This window comes from Calonectris borealis, unplaced genomic scaffold (genome assembly GCF_964195595.1).
Source record: "Calonectris borealis unplaced genomic scaffold, bCalBor7.hap1.2 HAP1_SCAFFOLD_49, whole genome shotgun sequence".
Taxonomy (NCBI): Eukaryota; Metazoa; Chordata; class Aves; order Procellariiformes; family Procellariidae; genus Calonectris; species Calonectris borealis.
Window position 1 is genome coordinate 626,446 of NW_027441458.1, and position 17,353 is coordinate 643,798.

General features: G+C 50.1%; 1 protein-coding gene across 1 annotated transcript; it reads right to left on the bottom strand.

The window, feature by feature from the left end:
* Positions 1-579: 579 nt before the first annotated feature.
* LOC142076414 (olfactory receptor 14J1-like) lies at positions 580-16,913 on the bottom strand. The gene is made up of 2 exons (XM_075138714.1): positions 16,344-16,913; positions 580-657 (listed from the first exon to the last, which is right to left on the bottom strand). The coding sequence occupies exons 1-2, from the start codon at positions 16,911-16,913 to the stop codon at positions 580-582; spliced, it is 648 nt and encodes a 215-aa protein (XP_074994815.1).
* Between the last annotated feature and the right edge of the window lie 440 nt (positions 16,914-17,353).

A 17,353-nucleotide genomic window follows, 5' to 3' on the forward strand; every position in this document is an offset into this window, starting at 1 on the left:
CCCCTGTACTCGGCACTGGTGAGGCCGCACCTCGAATCCTGTGTTCAGTTTTGGGCCCCTCACTACAAGAAGGACATGGAGGTGCTGGAGCATGTCCAGAGAAGGGCAACGAAGCTGGTGAAGGGCCTGGAGCACAAGTCTTATGAGGAGCGGCTGAGGGAACTGGGGTTGTTTAACCTGGAGAAGAGGAGGCTGAGGGGAGACCTCATCGCACTCCACAACTACCTGAAAGGAGGTTGTAGCGAGGTGGGTGTTGGTCTCTTCTGCCAAGTAACTAGCAATAGGACAAGAGGAAATGCCCTCAAGTTGCGCCAAGGGAGCTTTAGATTGGACATTAGGAGAAATTTCTTTACTGAAAGAGTGGTCAGGCCTTGGAACAGGCTGACCAGGGAAGTGGTGGAGTCACCATCCCTGGAGGTATTTAAAAGACGTGTAGATGAGGCCCTTAGGGACATGGTGTAGTGGGCATGGTGTGTTGGGTTGACGGTTGGACACGATGATCTTAGAGGTCTTTTCCAACCTGTATGATTCTATGATTCTATGATTCTATTACTTGGCCAACAGAAACCTCCTGAAATTTTAGGCGAAGGTGGCAAGGTCTGTCGGAAGAACCTCGTGTATCAGGACCAGCTGGTACCTGACTGGCTGAGGATTGTTCTGAGGAGAAGGGCATGGGAGTTCTGGTGGATGCCATAGGAGCCCATGAGTTTCCCATTTTGAAAGGAGGATGGAGAAACTGGAGAATGTCCAGAGGAAGGCTGTTACCATGGGCTTAGGAGCCTAAAGCACATGAGCTGTGTGGAGAGGCTGAGGCAACTGGGCCTCTTTAGTCTGCTGAAGGGGAGGCAGAGGGCAGTCTAAAAGCAGGCGACACCTGCCTGGAGAGGTGGTAGTCAGAGTGGGAGAAGGGACTCCTCTCACTTGGCAGGGCAGAGAGGAGTTAGGTACTTCGAAGACATTACAGTACAAGGGCCTTTTCCTCTGTTAAATTCGATCCTCAGGGGATCACCCCCTCCTGAGGGAGTGGCCCAGAAGGCTACGATGCCAAAGTGGTATGCCTATGGCGAGGGAGTTAGTCTGTTACTGTCATGAAGAGAGGGCCTGGTCAAAGCCTCTACGCTCTAACAACCTGTGAATCCGGATCCGGTTTTGCTGGGCCAACCCTAGAATCCTTCACCAATCAAAGAGGCGCCCAAACTGACCGCAGGCTCAGGTGCACAAGGGATGTGCTTCTCAGATGCATCTGCCTGCCGAGTGGGATCCAGGTGGCAACATAAAGCAGCGGCTTTGGAAATTGGTGCTGGGAAAAGGATTACAGAGGAGAGGGAAGGGAGCGCACAGGCAGGGGAGTTGCACCCTCCTGCTGGCAGCAGAGAAGGGCGCTGCCATAATTTACACTGATTCCTACACACCCATATGGGTGCCACAGAGTGGATATGCCGGTGGGAATCCAATCAGTGGGAAGCAGGCCGTACAAAAGTCTGGAGAGCTGGAGACGGGCAGCGATTGTTAGAAATAGGCAGATCCCGACCCCTAAGGTGGGATGGGGAAAAGGCCATGCACGAAATGGAACCCCTGCTGCGAAATGGAATCAACAGGTAGATCACCTAGCCCAAATTAAGGTAGTAGACAGCGAAAAAGAAGATTGGGGGTGGTTGGCTGAGTGGCTGCACATTAAGCGAGGCCACCCAGAGAAAGCAGACCTCTGTTATGAGTGTTGTCCCAGGGATGGCCAGTGTCCATGAGAACATGTGAAGCAGTCCTTATGGCTTGTCCACAATGTCAGATAAGGCTTAAGGCCAACCGCCCAAATTGAGCTCCAGCCCTGTGGAGGGATTTTTATTAAATAACGGTCATCCTATGAACATTCCAAGCACTGAGGATTTGTTAGTAATAGTAGAAGGCTGCTAAAGAGCAATTGCAGTTTTAGAGTCTCTGAAGTGATAGTAGAGTAGGAAAAACAGGCTGAGGAATGTAACTATCAGTAGATTAGGTAACGGAATGCAGGCGCAGGAAGCGTTCGCGTGGACACCTGCTTTTGACCAATCTGTGTATGTTAAGATTCGTGTGCTTGCTGACTGTAAACCAATAGAGGATTCGTAGGTGCGCGTGTTAGTGTGGCTAGCTTATAAAAGTAGCACAATATCTTGAAATAAAGGAGAATGACCATACCCACATTGGGACTCCTCATTACTCCAGGAACGCGCTCCTATTCCGACCCCGGGTCACTCCAACATCTGGTAGCAGAGGATGCGGAAAGATGCTGGGCTCGTAACCCAGAGGTCTGGTAGCAGAGACTACAATTCTTCGAGACTGCGGTAAGCGCAGCGAGAGAAGGGGAGTGGGAAACCAGCGACTGGGAGTTGTACTATTCTATTGCTCAAACAGATAGAATAGATAACAGTGCAGAGTGGCCAACTGCCTCCCAGAGGGTGCGCTGCTATCATGGAAAGTGAGGCAGCTGCTACGTTGCTCGCTGGTTTACTCTCTAAGAGAGGGATCGAGACAACGGTGAAACAGCTTATCAAGCTAATTAAGTTAGGACAACGTTTGGAACTTTTTAAGAACACTCACACGTTGTTTTCTGTGCTTGAATGGCGGGAGCTGGGAGAACTAATGTGGCAGAAGCTTACTGAAGGTAATAAGAAATTGGAGAAGGACATTAAGTCTGTGTCAGACTTGTGGGGAGACGTACTAGACACTTTAAAAGCTATGAAAGCTGAACGGGAGGTGGCGTGTGCGGCTGTTCAGATGCTGGCTCCGGACCCCATGCCGGAACAGTCTAAGAGCATGGAATCCAAGGCGGGACCTTTTGCGCGATTTTTTGGGCTGCCTGCTGTGAAGGGTATGACGGGGTCCACCTGTAAGACTGTTGCCGAATTGCGCGATAGAGTTGAGCAGGACTTAAAAACGCCCGACAGTCTATGTTCGCCATCTTGCCCGACAATATCATCTGCGCCACAGCAGCCAGAAGTTGCCGGAGCTAAAGCACAGCAGCAGTGTGAGGCGAAAGCGGAAGAGCAACCGCCGGGCATGAAGGGGGAGGAGTGGCCAGCTCCACCCACCCCCCCGATTCCAGGCAGGGAAACGTGCCGCCCTCCTCCCACTGCCCCTCCTCTCCACCCCCCCTTGCCACTCTCCAATGATTCCTCCGGTGCTGCCACACCGCCATCTAGCGGAAAAGAGAAAAATTCAACAGACAGTATTAATCAGTTGTTAAAAGACGTTGTGCAACAACTAAAGGACTTGACTACACAGACTCAACAAAAAGGAGAACCTTGGTCAACCGCCGATTCGAGAGACAACTTGCCACCCTGTTTCTCCGGACCTACCGCGGCTACCCATCCTGGCCGATGGAGTGGAGTTGTTCGGGATGCTATTTTGGATGGACAGTGGGGAGTTGTATCCAACATTGGCCCCATGGCTTTTCCGGTGGTACAGCAAAACGGTCAAGGAAAATGGGAACCGCATGATTGGAAGATTCTACAACAAGCCAAAAATACTATATGGCAGTATGGTGTTAAATCGGAAGCCTCGCGACACATTGTTATTTGGATTTTTTCTGCTGATTTGATGTGTCCTCATGATTGTCAAAGTCTGATGAGGCTTCTGTTGACACCTACACAGTTTTTGTTATGGGGATCGTCATGGTCTCAGAGGGCAGTGAATGCTGCTGCCCAACATCAACAGCCAGGGGATCCATTATATGGGATCACAGCAGAAATGCTCATTGGTGGGGGACGTTATGCTGATATAAATGTCCAACTGACTTTTCCTGTCAATATGTTACAGTTATCTTCTAAGCTTGCTTTAGATGCGTTTTTTTCCTTACCAGGATCGGAAGGCCCTTCTTTCAGCTCGGTGACGCAAGGTGCAACTGAGAAGTATAGCAACTTTATTGATAGGCTTTGGGATGCAGTAATGAACCACCCAGATTTGGGATAGGACAATAAACAACAAATGTTTAGAATTTTGGCCTTTGATAACTCCAATAAACCTTACCAGGGCCATTCTAGCCAGCCTGCCCAAAGGGGTAGGAGTGGAAGAAATGCTTTCTCGGGTGGAAAGAGCAGGGGTTCAAAAACAAAATGAGTCGATGGCAGCAGTGGTGCAAAGTGTTGTCAAAGAAGTAGTGCAACCATTGGCAGCTGTTGTTAGGCAAAAAAACTCTCCAGGAATAGTCCAGCCCTTTAAAGGCACCTGCTTTCGTTGTGGGGAACAGGGGCATAACAGGTGAAATTGTCGTGCTACTGTATGGTGTGATTGACCGATGTGCAAACGGTCTTAGGCGACATCCAATGGGTTCGCAATTGCGCTGGCATTACCAATGCAGACATTAAACCACTAACTGAATTACTGCGAGGCACTCAGCCTGCAGCTGAAATTCATATGATGGACAAACATCATGTAGCCTTACAGCACATTATAAACAAACTTACTATAGCCTGGACTGCAAGAAGAATCCTTGAACTGCCACTTTCTTTGCTTATCTGTAACACCGAAGAATCACCTTTTGCCGTTATATGTCAATGGCAAAACAAGAAGGGGGAGATGAAGGCACAACAGGGAATGAACTCCGTGATTGCCATTGACAACAAGAGTAATGATAACTTGCCAAATTCCTCCCTTTTTCAAATTTTGGAATGGGTTTTCTTACGGGTACAATCACGTTTCTGTATACAAACTTGTCCTGAAGCCGTAGGGGAATTAATCTGAAAAGGGAGAACGCGAATTATAGAGCTGACAGGACAGGAACCAGCAGACATCAGTATTCCTGTTAACGCTGTAGATTTAGAATGGTGGATACGTCACATGCTGGCCATTCAAGAATCTCTGTTAGGATTTAGTGGAAAGGTGCATTCTCAGCAACCTCAAGGGAAAATGTGGCAGATTCTAAAACGAAATCAGTGGCTAGAAAAACCTAAAGTGATTGTTAGCCCGATACTCGAGGGGTTGACGGTATACACAGATGCGGGAAAACGCTCTAGACAAGCTGCATGCGTATGGTGGGAAACAGATCAATGGTGCAAAAAGATTTTGCAAGGGCAAGCTGGAGATACCTTACAGACTTTAGAATTAATGGCGGTGGTATGGGCGTTAGGGAACTGGCTTGATCATCCTTTGAATGTGGTGACTGATTCTCTATATGTAGCTGGGCTTATACCAAGAATTCAAGACGCACTGATTAGGGAAACAAATAATCCTCAGCTAGGGAAACTATTTATTCAATTAAGATCAGCTATCTCTCAGCGAGCGGCTCCGTGTTGTGTCATTCATATCCGTAGCCATCAATGGGAGTTGGGTTTAGGACAAGGCAATCAGATAGCGGACAATCTTGTCAGTCCAGCGTGTCATGTACCACTGTAGATAAATTTTTACAAGCTAGGCAGGGTCATGAAATATTTCATCAAAACTCAAAGGGTTTAAGAAGGCAATATGGGTTATCAGAAAACGAAGCTCGCTCTATCATACAGGCCTGTCCCAAGTGTGGAAATCATGGACCTGGAATAGGTCTGGGCGTTAATCCAAAAGGTCTCAAGGCTTTAGAGCTCTGGCAGACTGACGTCACTCACATTGCTGAATTTGGGCAGCTCAAATATGTACATGACATCATAGATACCTTTTCTAAAGTAATATGGGCCACGGCTTTATCGGGTGAGAAGGCTCATCATCTGTGTAAGCACCTCCTTGCTTGCTTCGCGGTGTTGGGTGTGCCAGAACAACTGAAAACAGACAATGGCCCTGCTTACACCAGTCAGAAGTTGAGAACCTTTCTGATGAGATGGGGGGTCAAGCATATTACGACCCCGGGTCACTCCGACAGAGACGGTGTGTGGTGTTGGACTGGGGCATCCTGAAGCCAGGTCTGGTTCCATTATCGCTGCGCTCATCCGGTCCTGTCATCGTGGCACTTTGCTCGGTTTCATCAGAGCTCATTCTTCATTAATCTGGGTGATGTTTACTGCTATACCATTGATATGACATATAGCAACCATGGAAATGATGACATACAGTATTATACAGTATCATACAATTCAGTTCCTTGGCTATTTTCACCCAAAATCAAATCCCCTTGAGGTACACACTGGACTTCCCCATCCTTTCACATTAGCCACCAAGCGCACCCAGGTCCTTGAGCAAAAGCAATCCCATGGATGGGTTTTCCCTTGCCAGAGGCAGGAGTAACCCAGACTGTCTTCCCCAGCATATTTCTTATGTGCACGACAGGGACTTTATCTCCATCTACAGTACGTAAGGGTTTTGGTTGGGCAGGGCAGCTCAATTAACAGGTTCCCTGGTGTTGACTAACCAGGTGGCTTTTGCTAAATGTGTACCCCAATGCTTGAATGTCCCACCACCCGTTGCCCTTAGTGTAGTCTTCAGCAGTCCGTTGTATCGTTGGATTTTCCTGGAGGCTGGTGCATGGTAGGGGGTGTGATAGACCCACTCAATGCCGTGCTCTTTGGCCCGGGTGTCTATGAGGGTGTTTTGGAAATGAGTCCCGTTGTCTGACTCAATTCTTTCTGGGGTGCCATGTCAACATAGCACTTGTTTTTCAAGGCCCAGGATGGTATTTTGGGCAGTGGCATGGGGCACAGGGTATGTTTCTAACCATCTGGGGGTTGCTTCCACCATGGTGAGCACATAGCACTTGTCATGGCGGGTTTGTGGGAGTGTGATATAATCAGTCTGCCAGGCCTCCCCATATTTGTATTTCAACCATCGTCCCCCATACCAAAGAGGCTTTACTCACTTGGCTTGCTTGATTGCGGAGTATGTTTCACATTCGTGGATAACCTGTGCAATAGCGTCCATGGTTAAGTCCACCCCTCGATCATGAGCCCGTCTATATGTTGCCTCTCTTCCATGATGGCTCGAAGTGTCATGGGCCCATGCGGCTATAAGTAATTCACCCTTATGTTGCCAGTCCAGATCCACCTCAGACACTTCCATCTTAGCAGCCTGATCCACCTGCTGGTTGTTTTGATGTTCCTCAGTGGCCCGACTCTTGGGTACGTGAGCATCTACGTGACGTACTTTTACAGCCAGGTTCTCTATTCGGGCAGCAATATCTTGGCACAACGCGGCAGCCCAGATGGGTTTACCTCTGCGCTGCCAGTTGTTCTGCTTCCACTGCTGCAGCCACCCCCACAGGGCATTTGCCACCATCCATGAGTCAGTATAGAGATAAAGTACTGGCCATTTTTCTCGTTCAGCAATGTCCAAGGCCAGCTGGATGGCTTTCACCTCTGCAAACTGATTTGACTCACCTTCTCCTTCAGCAGTTTCTTTGAGTTGTCATTTGGAGTCCATACAGCAGCTTTCCTCCTCCCATGTTTTCCCACAAGGCAACAGGACCCATCAGTGAACAGGGCATATTGCTTCTCGTTTTCTGGTAGTTTGTTATACAGTGGGGCCTCTTCAGCACGTGTCACCTCCTCCTCGGGGGATATTCCAAAATCTTTGCCTTCTGGCCAGTTCGTGATCACCTCCAAGATTCCTGGGCGACTGAGGTTTCCTATTCGGGCCCGTTGTGTGATCAGTGCGACCCACTTACTCCACGTAGCATCGATGTGTAGAGGGGACGCTCCCTTTGAACATCCAGCCCAGCACAGGCAGCCGGGGTGCCAGGAGGAGCTGGGCTTCAGTACCAACCACTTACGAAGCAGTTCGAACCCCTTCATATGCTGCCAATATCTCCTTCTCAGTTGGAGTGTAGCGGGCCTCGGATCCTCTGTATCCCTGACTCCAGAACCCTAAGGGTCGACCTCGAGTCTCCCCTGGTGCTTTCTGCCAGAGGCTGCAGGTAGGGCCATTCTCCCTGGCTGCGGTGTAGAGCACATTCTTCACATCTTGTCCTGCCCGGACTGGCCCAAGGGCTCCTGCATCAACTATCTCCCATTTAATTTGTTCAAAGGCTTGTTGTTGCTCAGGGCCCCATTTGAAGTCGTTCTTCTTCCTGGTCACGTGATAGAGAGGGCTTACGATCTGACTGTAATTTGGAATATGCATTCTCCAAAAGTCCACAACGCCTAAGAAAGCTTGTGTTTCCTTTTTGCTAGTTGGTGGAGACATGGCTGTTATTTTATTAATCATGTCCATTGGGCTCTGATGACGTCCATCGTGCCATTTTATTCCTAAAAACTGGATGTCCTGTGCAGGTCTCTTGACCTTACTTTGTTTTATGGCAAAACCACCCTTCAGAAGGATTTGAATTATTTTCTCCCCTTTCTCAAAAACTTCTTCTGCTGTGTTGCCCCATTTAATGATGTCATCCATGTATTGCAGGTGTCCTGGAGCCTGTTCCAGTGCGGTGTGGATCAGTCCATGGCAAATGGTAGGGCTGTGTTTCCACCCCTGGGGCAGTCGGTTCCAGGTGTACTGGACGCCCCTCCAAGTGAAAGCAAACTGTGGCCTGCACTCTGCTGCCAAAGGGATGGAGAAGAACACATTATCAATGTCAGTTGTGGCGTACCACTTGGCTGCCTTTGACTCCAGTTCCTATTGGAGTTCCAGCATGTCCGGCACGGCAGCACTCAGTGGCGGCGTGACTTCGTTCAGGCCACTAGAGTCTACTGTTAGTCTCCACTCTCCATTGGACTTTCACACTGGCAATATGGGGCTGTTATAAGTGTGAGCGGGTCTTGCTGATCACTCCTTGGCTCTCCAGTCGATGAATCAGCTTGTGGATGGGAAGCAGGGAGTCTCGGTTGGTGCAATATTGCCACTGGTGCATCACTGTGGTAGTGATTGGTACCTGCTGTTCTTTAACCCTCAGCAACCCCACAACAGAAGGGTCCTCGGAGAGACAGCCCACCAGTACCCTTTTGGGTCCTTGAAATACCCTCTCCTGAGGTAGTCTATGACAAGGATGCAAGGAGCCTCTGGGCCAGTCACAAGGGGGTGCTTCTGCCACTCGTTCCCCGTTAGGCTCATTTCGGCCTCCAACACAGTTAACTCTTGGGATCCCCCTGTCACTCCAGAAATACAAATGGGTTCTGCCCCTTTAGAGCTTGATGGCATCAGGGTACACTGTGCACCAGTGTCTACGAGAGCCTTATACTCCTGTGGCTCTGATGTGCCAGGCCATCGAATCCACACAGTCCAGTAAACCCGGTTGTCCCTTTCCTCAACCTGGCCGGAGGCAGGGCCCCTCTAATCCTGGCCATAATATCTGTTTCTCACTTCTTGCAAACGCGAGTCAAGAATTTCTTCATTACAATTACAATCCAAAGTAAGATCAGCCTTTCTACTGTGTCTGGGGAACTGTTCACTGGAAACTGAACCGTCGTGAGACAGGTTTTTCCTGAAAACCAGAGCAGTATTTTTCCTGGGAGAACCCACTTGTGTCATTGTTTTTCCTTGCAACTCACATACCCGTGCCTCTAGGTTCAAGGTAGGTTTTCCATCCCACTTCCTCATGTCCTCTCCATGGTCAAGCAGGTAAAACCACAGGGGGCCCCGTCATGTGTACTTTCTATATCCTCTCTCTTGAGCAGAAGAACGCTGACTCCAAATGGCTGAGATACTGGTCCGTACAGGTGGAGAATAAGACATATCCTCTTTGAGTTGCTGGACCTCCCTGGACAGTTTCTCCACAGCCGAGACAAGGGAGGAGGAGACAGTTTCTTCGTATTCCCGGAGTCTGCCAACCACGTCATCCACCGTTGGTGCTTCTTCCTCTTTCCAGGACAGTACAATTGGCACGCGATGCTGGTGCGCTCCGTACCAACTTGCGCCACATGGGTCGCGCGCACTGGACTTCATCTGGATCTTTGGGCGTTTGGTCATTTTCCAGATCACTATAAACCACCTCCAGCACACCTAATTCTCTCGGGTACTGGATACCTCTCTCCATAGTGGTCCGTTTGCCTAGGCGATATAGAACATCTTCCTTGAAGGGATACCTTTCCTTCACGCCTGACAGCAGTCGCCTCCAGAGGCTGAGGGCTTGTGCCCCTTTTCCAATTGCTTTGTCAATGCCCCCTTCCCTGGAAAGTGATCCCAGCTGTTTGGCTTCCTTCCCCTCTAATTCCAGGCTACTGGCCCCATTATCTCTCTGTCTAAAACTGTTCTTGTATGGAAATCCCTTGTGAAAGGTGGACCACATTAGATCTGCTTGGACGTAGCATACAGCTGGGAGAAATTTTTAAAGTTTATTAAATTGTATTATGTTTAACTTTTGTTTGTTGGCAATGAAGAGAAACCTTTCTGTGCCTGTGTGCAGCCCAGTTCTCTAAGGAAAGCAGGGGGGAGCTGGGGTAAAGGAGCTGTAACACCCAGCTGCAGTGGAGAAGTCTGGTGTGAGGAAAAGTGATGCAAGTCCCAGGTGGCCGATGTGGGCATGGGTGGGCTTGGGGAGGTGAGGAGCAAGGTTGTCCATACAGACCTCAAGGGACTGCTTTTCCTTCCTTTCCAGACCTCCCTGGGAGACAGCATGGATCTATAGCCCTTCTTCAGGAGGTTGAAAAATGAGACAAAGTAGCCTTAAGAAACAGAACTGATTTTTTATTAAGTACTCACTGAACTCTTCCTCTTTACCTCCCTCACTGAAACATCTCCAATTAGCTATACAAGACATGAAGACCTGAACAAAAGTGTAGGAACAGCAAGGCCCATGAGGGCTTTCTGCATTGTAATGAGCCCCAGGGTGCCTTTGGTGCTGAGCCCATGAACTTGAGATGCTGAGAGGAGATGACCTCTCCAGAAGTCAAAGTCAGAAGCAAAACCCAAAGTACCTTGAAGCATTGAGGGGTCCTACTGAGGGCCATTACTGAGAAAGCCTCCCCATGGGCTCGTTACAGCAGAAAATTGGCAGCAGTGCTGACAGGAGTGCAAGTGGCTCTGATGCTTTGTCAAGACTTGATGTGTTTTTCAAGGCAAACACCAAGCCCTGACCCCCAGCCCTTGGGAAGGGAGATTGTGTCCCTCACATGTGACTCAGGGCTCTTCCTGGGGTGGTGGGAGGTGGGATGTGCGATGCCGAGTGAAGGACAATGGTATCGCACTGCTTGGCCTTTCTGCCAGGGTGCAAGGAGGCAAGGAGGCTCCGGTGGCATGAGGACAATGTGTCTCCTCACAGGCCTTGGTGGCAGAGACATCAGCCATAGCCAAGGGGACCAAGGCCTCAGTTCTGTCAGGGACTTGCCAGCACCCTTGGCCACCTCTACCGCAGGCTGTCCTACACTTTCCCATGCCTATGCCTCTTTCTCTTCATGCTGTAGATACCCTGCTTCCCCCGCCACAGCATCTTCCTACCTGTACTGATGTCTCTCTGACTCCACCGACGACTGTTCCTTGAAACAGACTCTGTTCCTCATCCAGACTCCCTCTGGGTGACCTGTTGCACCACAGCACTACCCTTGCAGTGACGTTTCTTCCTTCCTCATGGCCAGTCTGCACCTCTCAAACTCCAGTTTTTGATGGGTTTCCTTTCTCATGCTCTTTCCCAGGTGCCACCTCCTCTGAAAGCAACTTTCAAGCTATCATGGCCTACATGATACTACACTCCCCAGATCTTCCGATTCACTAGGCCAAAGAAGCCCAGGTCTCTCAGTCTCTCCCCACATGGCCCCTAACCCCATCCTGGCAGACGTCCTCTGGATCACCCCCAGTTTCTTGCCATTCCTCCAGAATGGGGAGCCCCACACTGGGGCACACTATTCCAGATGTGGCCACACCAGTGCTGAGTCAAGACGGACGACAACTCCCCTCATCTGGGTGGCCACACTCCTCCCAGTGCAGCCCCATATGCACATGGCTCTATTCCTGTTTAGCACCACCGGCTGCTATGGCATCCCTTGTAATGCCCAGGCCCTTTTCTTTGAGGTTGCTCTTCAGCCAGTCAAGTCTGAGCCTGCCTCAGTGAGGACATACTAGTTAAATGAAATTGCAAGCCAAGATAAGTGTAACCATGGTGACCATCCCAGAAACACCACATGAGGGCACAAAGCAAGACAAACCATGTCTGATGAGGAAAGGGTAACCAGAGGTGCACTGCTTGCATGGAAGGGCATGAGCACGGTCAAAGGGAAGACCTTGGGAGGGGCAAAAGAGGACAAAAGAAAATACCAGGTGAAGCCCTTCACCTGCAAAATAAAGACTGGAGTGGGACAAGACAGATGAGTTTGATCTGACCGTATTTACACGTGACCTACTTCCATGGTCATGGGGAACTGGAGGGCTTTCCCTAAAATCATCAAGAGAAATGCCATAGTGCATGGAAACACAGAAACGTTCAGGCTGCAAGTGTCCTCAGGAGGTTTCTAGTCCAACATCCTGCTCACAGCAGGGTCACCTGTGGGGTCAAGCAGGTTGCACAGGCTTTTATTCACGTTGGACTTCAAACCCTCCCAAGATGGAGATGGCACCTACTCTCTGGGAAACCTCCTTGATCATTGGCCCTCATCAGCCCATCATGCACAACAGTGAAGAGCCTGACTCTCCGGATTACCTCCTGGTAGGTGTGGGCAGGCTGTTCTACGGTCTCCCCAAAGCCTTCTTTTCCACTGAGTCAACAAATCCAGCTTTCTCAAACTTCCACAGTGAGAAAGTCGATGTTACGCATTTGACCTGAGTGTCCTGAGATGTTTAAGGCTCTCCCAGTCCTGCTGGATTCTCTTGAAACTGCCAAAGACTTCAAGGTGATTATAATATCGTCACACTCCTGCTATAACTTTGTGCACGGTCCATTTGTGGACCCTGAAATTGAAAGGGACCAGTTGTATCAGCTGCATGTTCATAAATCCATGGAGCCTAATGGGATTCATCCCAGAGTACTGGAGGAGCTAGGGGATGTCACGACAGGACCCCTTTCGATCACCTACCAAAGGTCTGGGGAGCCTGGCGAGGTCCCCCTAACTGGCAGTTAGTCAAAATAATTCCAACGTACACAAGAAGGGCGAGAGGGAAGACCCAGGAACCGACAGACCTGTTGGTCTGACCTCAGTACCTGGAAAAACCATGGAGAAGATCATAATATAAATTGCTGTGCTGGTTTTGGCTGGGATAGAGTTAATTTTCTTCAGAGTAGCTGGTATGGGGCTGCGTTTTGGATTTGTGCTGGAAACGGTGTGGATAACACAGGGCTGTTTTTGTTCCTGCTGAGCAGCGCTTGCACAGCGTCAAGGCCTTTTCTGCTCCTCACCCCACCCCACCTGTGAGTAGGCTCGGGGTGCACAAGAAGGTGGGAGGGGACACAGGCGGGACAGCTGACCCCAACTGACCAAAGGGATATTCCATACCATATGACGTCATGCTCAGCAATAAAACTAGGGGGGAGGTTCGCGGGGGGGCCACTGCTCGGGGACTAACTGGGCATCGGCCAATTAGTGGTGACTAATTGTTTTCATTTGTATCGTTTGTCCTTCTTGGGTTTTATTTATCTCTCTCTTTGTTGTTTTTTTCTTTTCCTTAGAATTTTTATTATTATTATTATTATTATTATTACTACTACTACTACTACTATGTCTTTTTAAAATTATTAAACTGTTTTTATCTTAAACCACTCATTTTCTCACTTTTACCCTTCAAATTCTCTCCCCCATCCCACAATGGGGAGAGGGCTGAGTGAGTGGCTCTGTGGCGCTCAGTTGGCGGCTGGGGTTAAACCATGACAACTGATTATTTTAAAAATTGTGGGAAGGGAATGCATGCCCTCAAGACTTCTCTGCTACTGAACGTAGAAAGGGAGAGTCCCAAGGCGAGAACCAGCTGCATCAGTGCAATCACTGGCTTATAAAAATAAGCATAAATCTGTACAGGAAAATGGTTCAATGACATGAAAGGAGTATGGAATGGTTTAGTTTATTGTGTATTAGCACTGAGTATGACCAGTGGCTCAGCAAGAGCTCTGCATTGTTGAGAGAGAGGGCAATTCTTGAAGTGCTGATCTCTTCTGATGCACAACATGTCAGTTGCAATGGTGTACGTTAGGTACAAAGAGAGGAAACCTGCTCCGAAGGAGATGACGTAACTTACTGAAGGAGAAGAGGTGTTTATTCCAGATAAAGCAATACAGAGTTTTAGAGATGGCTGTTATAAATTTTTCCATAAGCAACATCTGATTCTGACCTCCCCTGCAGCAAGATTTTAGAGTTTTTTTCCCTTTTCTTAATGCCACTAGAAAAGAGTGACAGATATAGTTCAGTGCCATGGAAGGAATCTTCATAGCACTGGGGGTGTTTTTCTATAAAAATTGATATTTGCCAATTTGTTTTGATTTATGAAAGTCATATGGTTTAGTTTTCGGTAGTGCTGTGAGGAGCAGGGAGTTGGACTCCATGACCCTTATGGGTGCCTTCCAACTTGAGATATTCTAGGATTCTAGGATTGTGGGTACCACGGAAAGGCATTTAAAGGACAATGCAATCATCAGGCACAGTCAGCATGGGTTCACAAAGGGCTTTTGATACCGTCCCTCACAGCATCCTTCTGGGCAAGTTGTCCAGCCGTGAGATGAGGGGGTTCCCGGAGCACTCACGGGTGAAGAACTGGCTGGACGGCAGGGCTCAAAGTGTCGCAGTGACCGGGGCTGCATCTGGCTGGCAGCTGGTCACCAGTGGTGTTCCTCAGGGCTCCATCCTGGGGCCAGTTCTATACATTTATCAATGTTCAAGATATTTCTCAATGATCTGGAGGCAGGAGTGGAATCCGTTGTTAGCAAGTTTGCTGATGATCCCAAACTGGGAGGTGCTGTTGACTCTCTCGAGGGACGAGAGGCCTTGCCGAGGGATCCGGCTAGGTTGGAGCATTGAGCAGTCATCCTGAAGGGCATGACATTCAGCGAGTCCAAATGCCGGTATCTGCACCCGGGACGGAGTAACGCTCTGGACACAAGTACAGAGTGGGAGTGGCTGGAGAGCAGCCCTGCAGAAAGGGACCTGGGGGTGCTGGTTGGCAGCAGGCTCCATGTGAGTCTCAGCCTGGGCTTGCCCCACAGCAGTGCCTGCTGCAGGGTGCTGCAGAGCTCTGGGCACTCCCACCACAGCCCCAGCCTCTCGGAAGGACCCAGAAGCTCCTGGGGGTGGGGAGGGGCTCTCATCCTCCCCATCAGTCCCAGGGCTCGAGGCCAGCAATGGCCCAAGGAATTGGTTCCGTCAGTCTTGGGGTGCTGTTGTGTCCTTTCCAGAAGAGCCCCCACACAGCCGGTGCCACCCCCACCCCCAGGTCCAGTGGCACAGGAGCTGCCCCAAGCTGGTGAACAGAAAAACCTCTTTCTCCTGCTTCTTGCCTTCTTTCTGACCCACGCGTGGTGCTCCACTCTTCTCCAGGGAAACCCCTGCTCCACAGAGAGCCTTTCCCCAGGGGAGTGTGTCCGTGCTGGCCTGGCCAGTTGTTGCTGGCTCCCTCCCTTGAGGTGCCCACAGGGCCCGGAGCTGGTGCTGCTGCTCTGCAGAGCTGCCCTGGCACCATGGGCTGACTCCATCCTGGCCATGCTGGTGCGGGAGTGAAGCAGATCTGGCCAGACTGGCATCACTGCCCTGACAGGTTTCTCCCATGGCTCTGGGGCTGGGATACTCCGAGAAATCACAGGGCCTTTCCACTCTTTTAGGATGTGTTCAGGTGTGTCGCTGGACCCAGCCCATGGCTCCTCACTGAAGATGATGTGAAGCACTCTTCAGGCTGCCTTCCTCGTGCCTGCTGTGTCTCCGCTGCCTCTCTGGCATTGCAGAGCCCCATTGGGCTGTGCATCCTGCAGGTTAGGCCTTTTCCTTTGGGTGACTCCACTTTTGGGGAAGTTTTGGAAACCTCCATTCACTTCCCACCCCGAGGCACCCAGTGACCCAGAGATGCCCTGTGCTCACCTGGTGGGTTCAGATCCCCCATCAGAAGGTCGGGCATCTTTGACCAGCCCTGCCATATGTGAGAGAGCCTCAAGCAGATGCCTTTTGACCATCCAGGATCTCCATGGCATTGGGCACCAGTAAAGTGAAGGCTCACTCCAGCCCTCATTCCCTCACACATCAAGCCATGCCCTTGTCCCCCTAAGCCAATGCAGCACCCAAACCCAACAGCAGGGCCTTTTAGCCTGCAATTCCCTGAGCGTATTCTGCACTCCACTGTGGAAAGAAGAGCCCAAGCTGCACACGCTGCACACAGGCAATCCCCTTTATTTACAGACATGCCACAAAGGAGGCCAGCAGTAGCGCAGTGATGGACTCATTGAGAGAAGGCCTTTGGGCCAGACAGACTGGCTTCAGCCTCTTGAGAAGGAGGATGAAAGCAAACATTTCTGATCACGATTATAACCAGTACAATGCCCAAAGGACACAAGTTGCCTGAGATCACTTGGAGAAACCTTGTGAAGAGAGATGGGCAGCTTATTGCTGCTGAAATACTACTTCTAGAATGAGGTTCTTGAGGGCATTCTTCAGTTCCTTGTTCCTCATGCTGTAGATGAGCGGGTTCACTGCTGGAGGTACCAACGCGTACAGAACTGTCACCACCAGATCGAGGGATGGGGAGGAGATGGAGGGAGGCTTCAGATAGGCAAATATGATAGTGCTGACAAACAGGGAGACCACGGCCAGGTGAGGGAGGCACGTGGAAAAGGCTTTGTGTCGCCCTTGCTCAGAGGGAATCCTCAGCACAGCCCTGAAGATCTCCACATAGGACAGCACAATGAAAATAAAAAACCCAAAACCTAAAGAAAGACTAACCACAAGAAGCCCAACTTCCCTGAGGTAGGTGTGTGAGCAAGAGAGCTTAAGGATCTGAGGGATTTCACAGAAGAACTGGTCCACAGCATTGCCCTTGCAGAGGGGCAGTGAAAATGTATTGGCAGTGTGCAGCAGAGCAGTGAGAAACCCACTGCTCCAGACAGCTGCTGCCATGTAGACACAAGCTCTGCTGCCCAGGAGGGTCCCATAGTGCAGGGGTTGGCAGATGGCAACATAGCGGTCATAGGCCATGATGGTGAGCAGAGAATACTCTGTTACTAAAAAGAAGGAAAACAGAAAGAGCTGGGCAGCACATCCTAAGTAGGAGATGGCCCTGGTGTTCCAGAGGGAATTGGCCATGGATTTGGGGAGAATGGTGGAGATGCAGCCCAGGTCGAGGATGGAGAGGTTGAGGAGGAAGAAGTACATGGGGGTGTGGAGGCGGTGGTCGCAGGCTATGGCGGTGATGATGAGGCCGTTGCCCAGCAGGGCAGCCAGGTAGATGCCCAGGAAGAGCCAGAAGTGCAAGAGCTGCAGCTCCCGCGTGTCTGTGAAGGCCAGGAGGAGGAAGTGGGTGATGGAGCTGGTGTTGGACATCTGCTGCCTCTGGGCATGGGGGACTGTCCAAGAGGGAAAAGACAGTGACAAGTTAGGAGAGACTTCTCTGAGCAAAATCAAAGCCATTTCTCATA

Excerpts from the sequence above, each read along its gene's own strand:
- LOC142076414 (XM_075138714.1), bottom strand. The coding sequence starts at position 16,913 with ATGGCCTATGACCGCTATGTTGCCATCTGCCAACCCCTGCACTATGGG. Across the intron at positions 658-16,343 it reads TCAAGAACCTCATTCTAGAA|AACAATCCTCAGCCAGTCAG; the intron begins GTAGTATTTCAG and ends CCTTCTCCTCAG.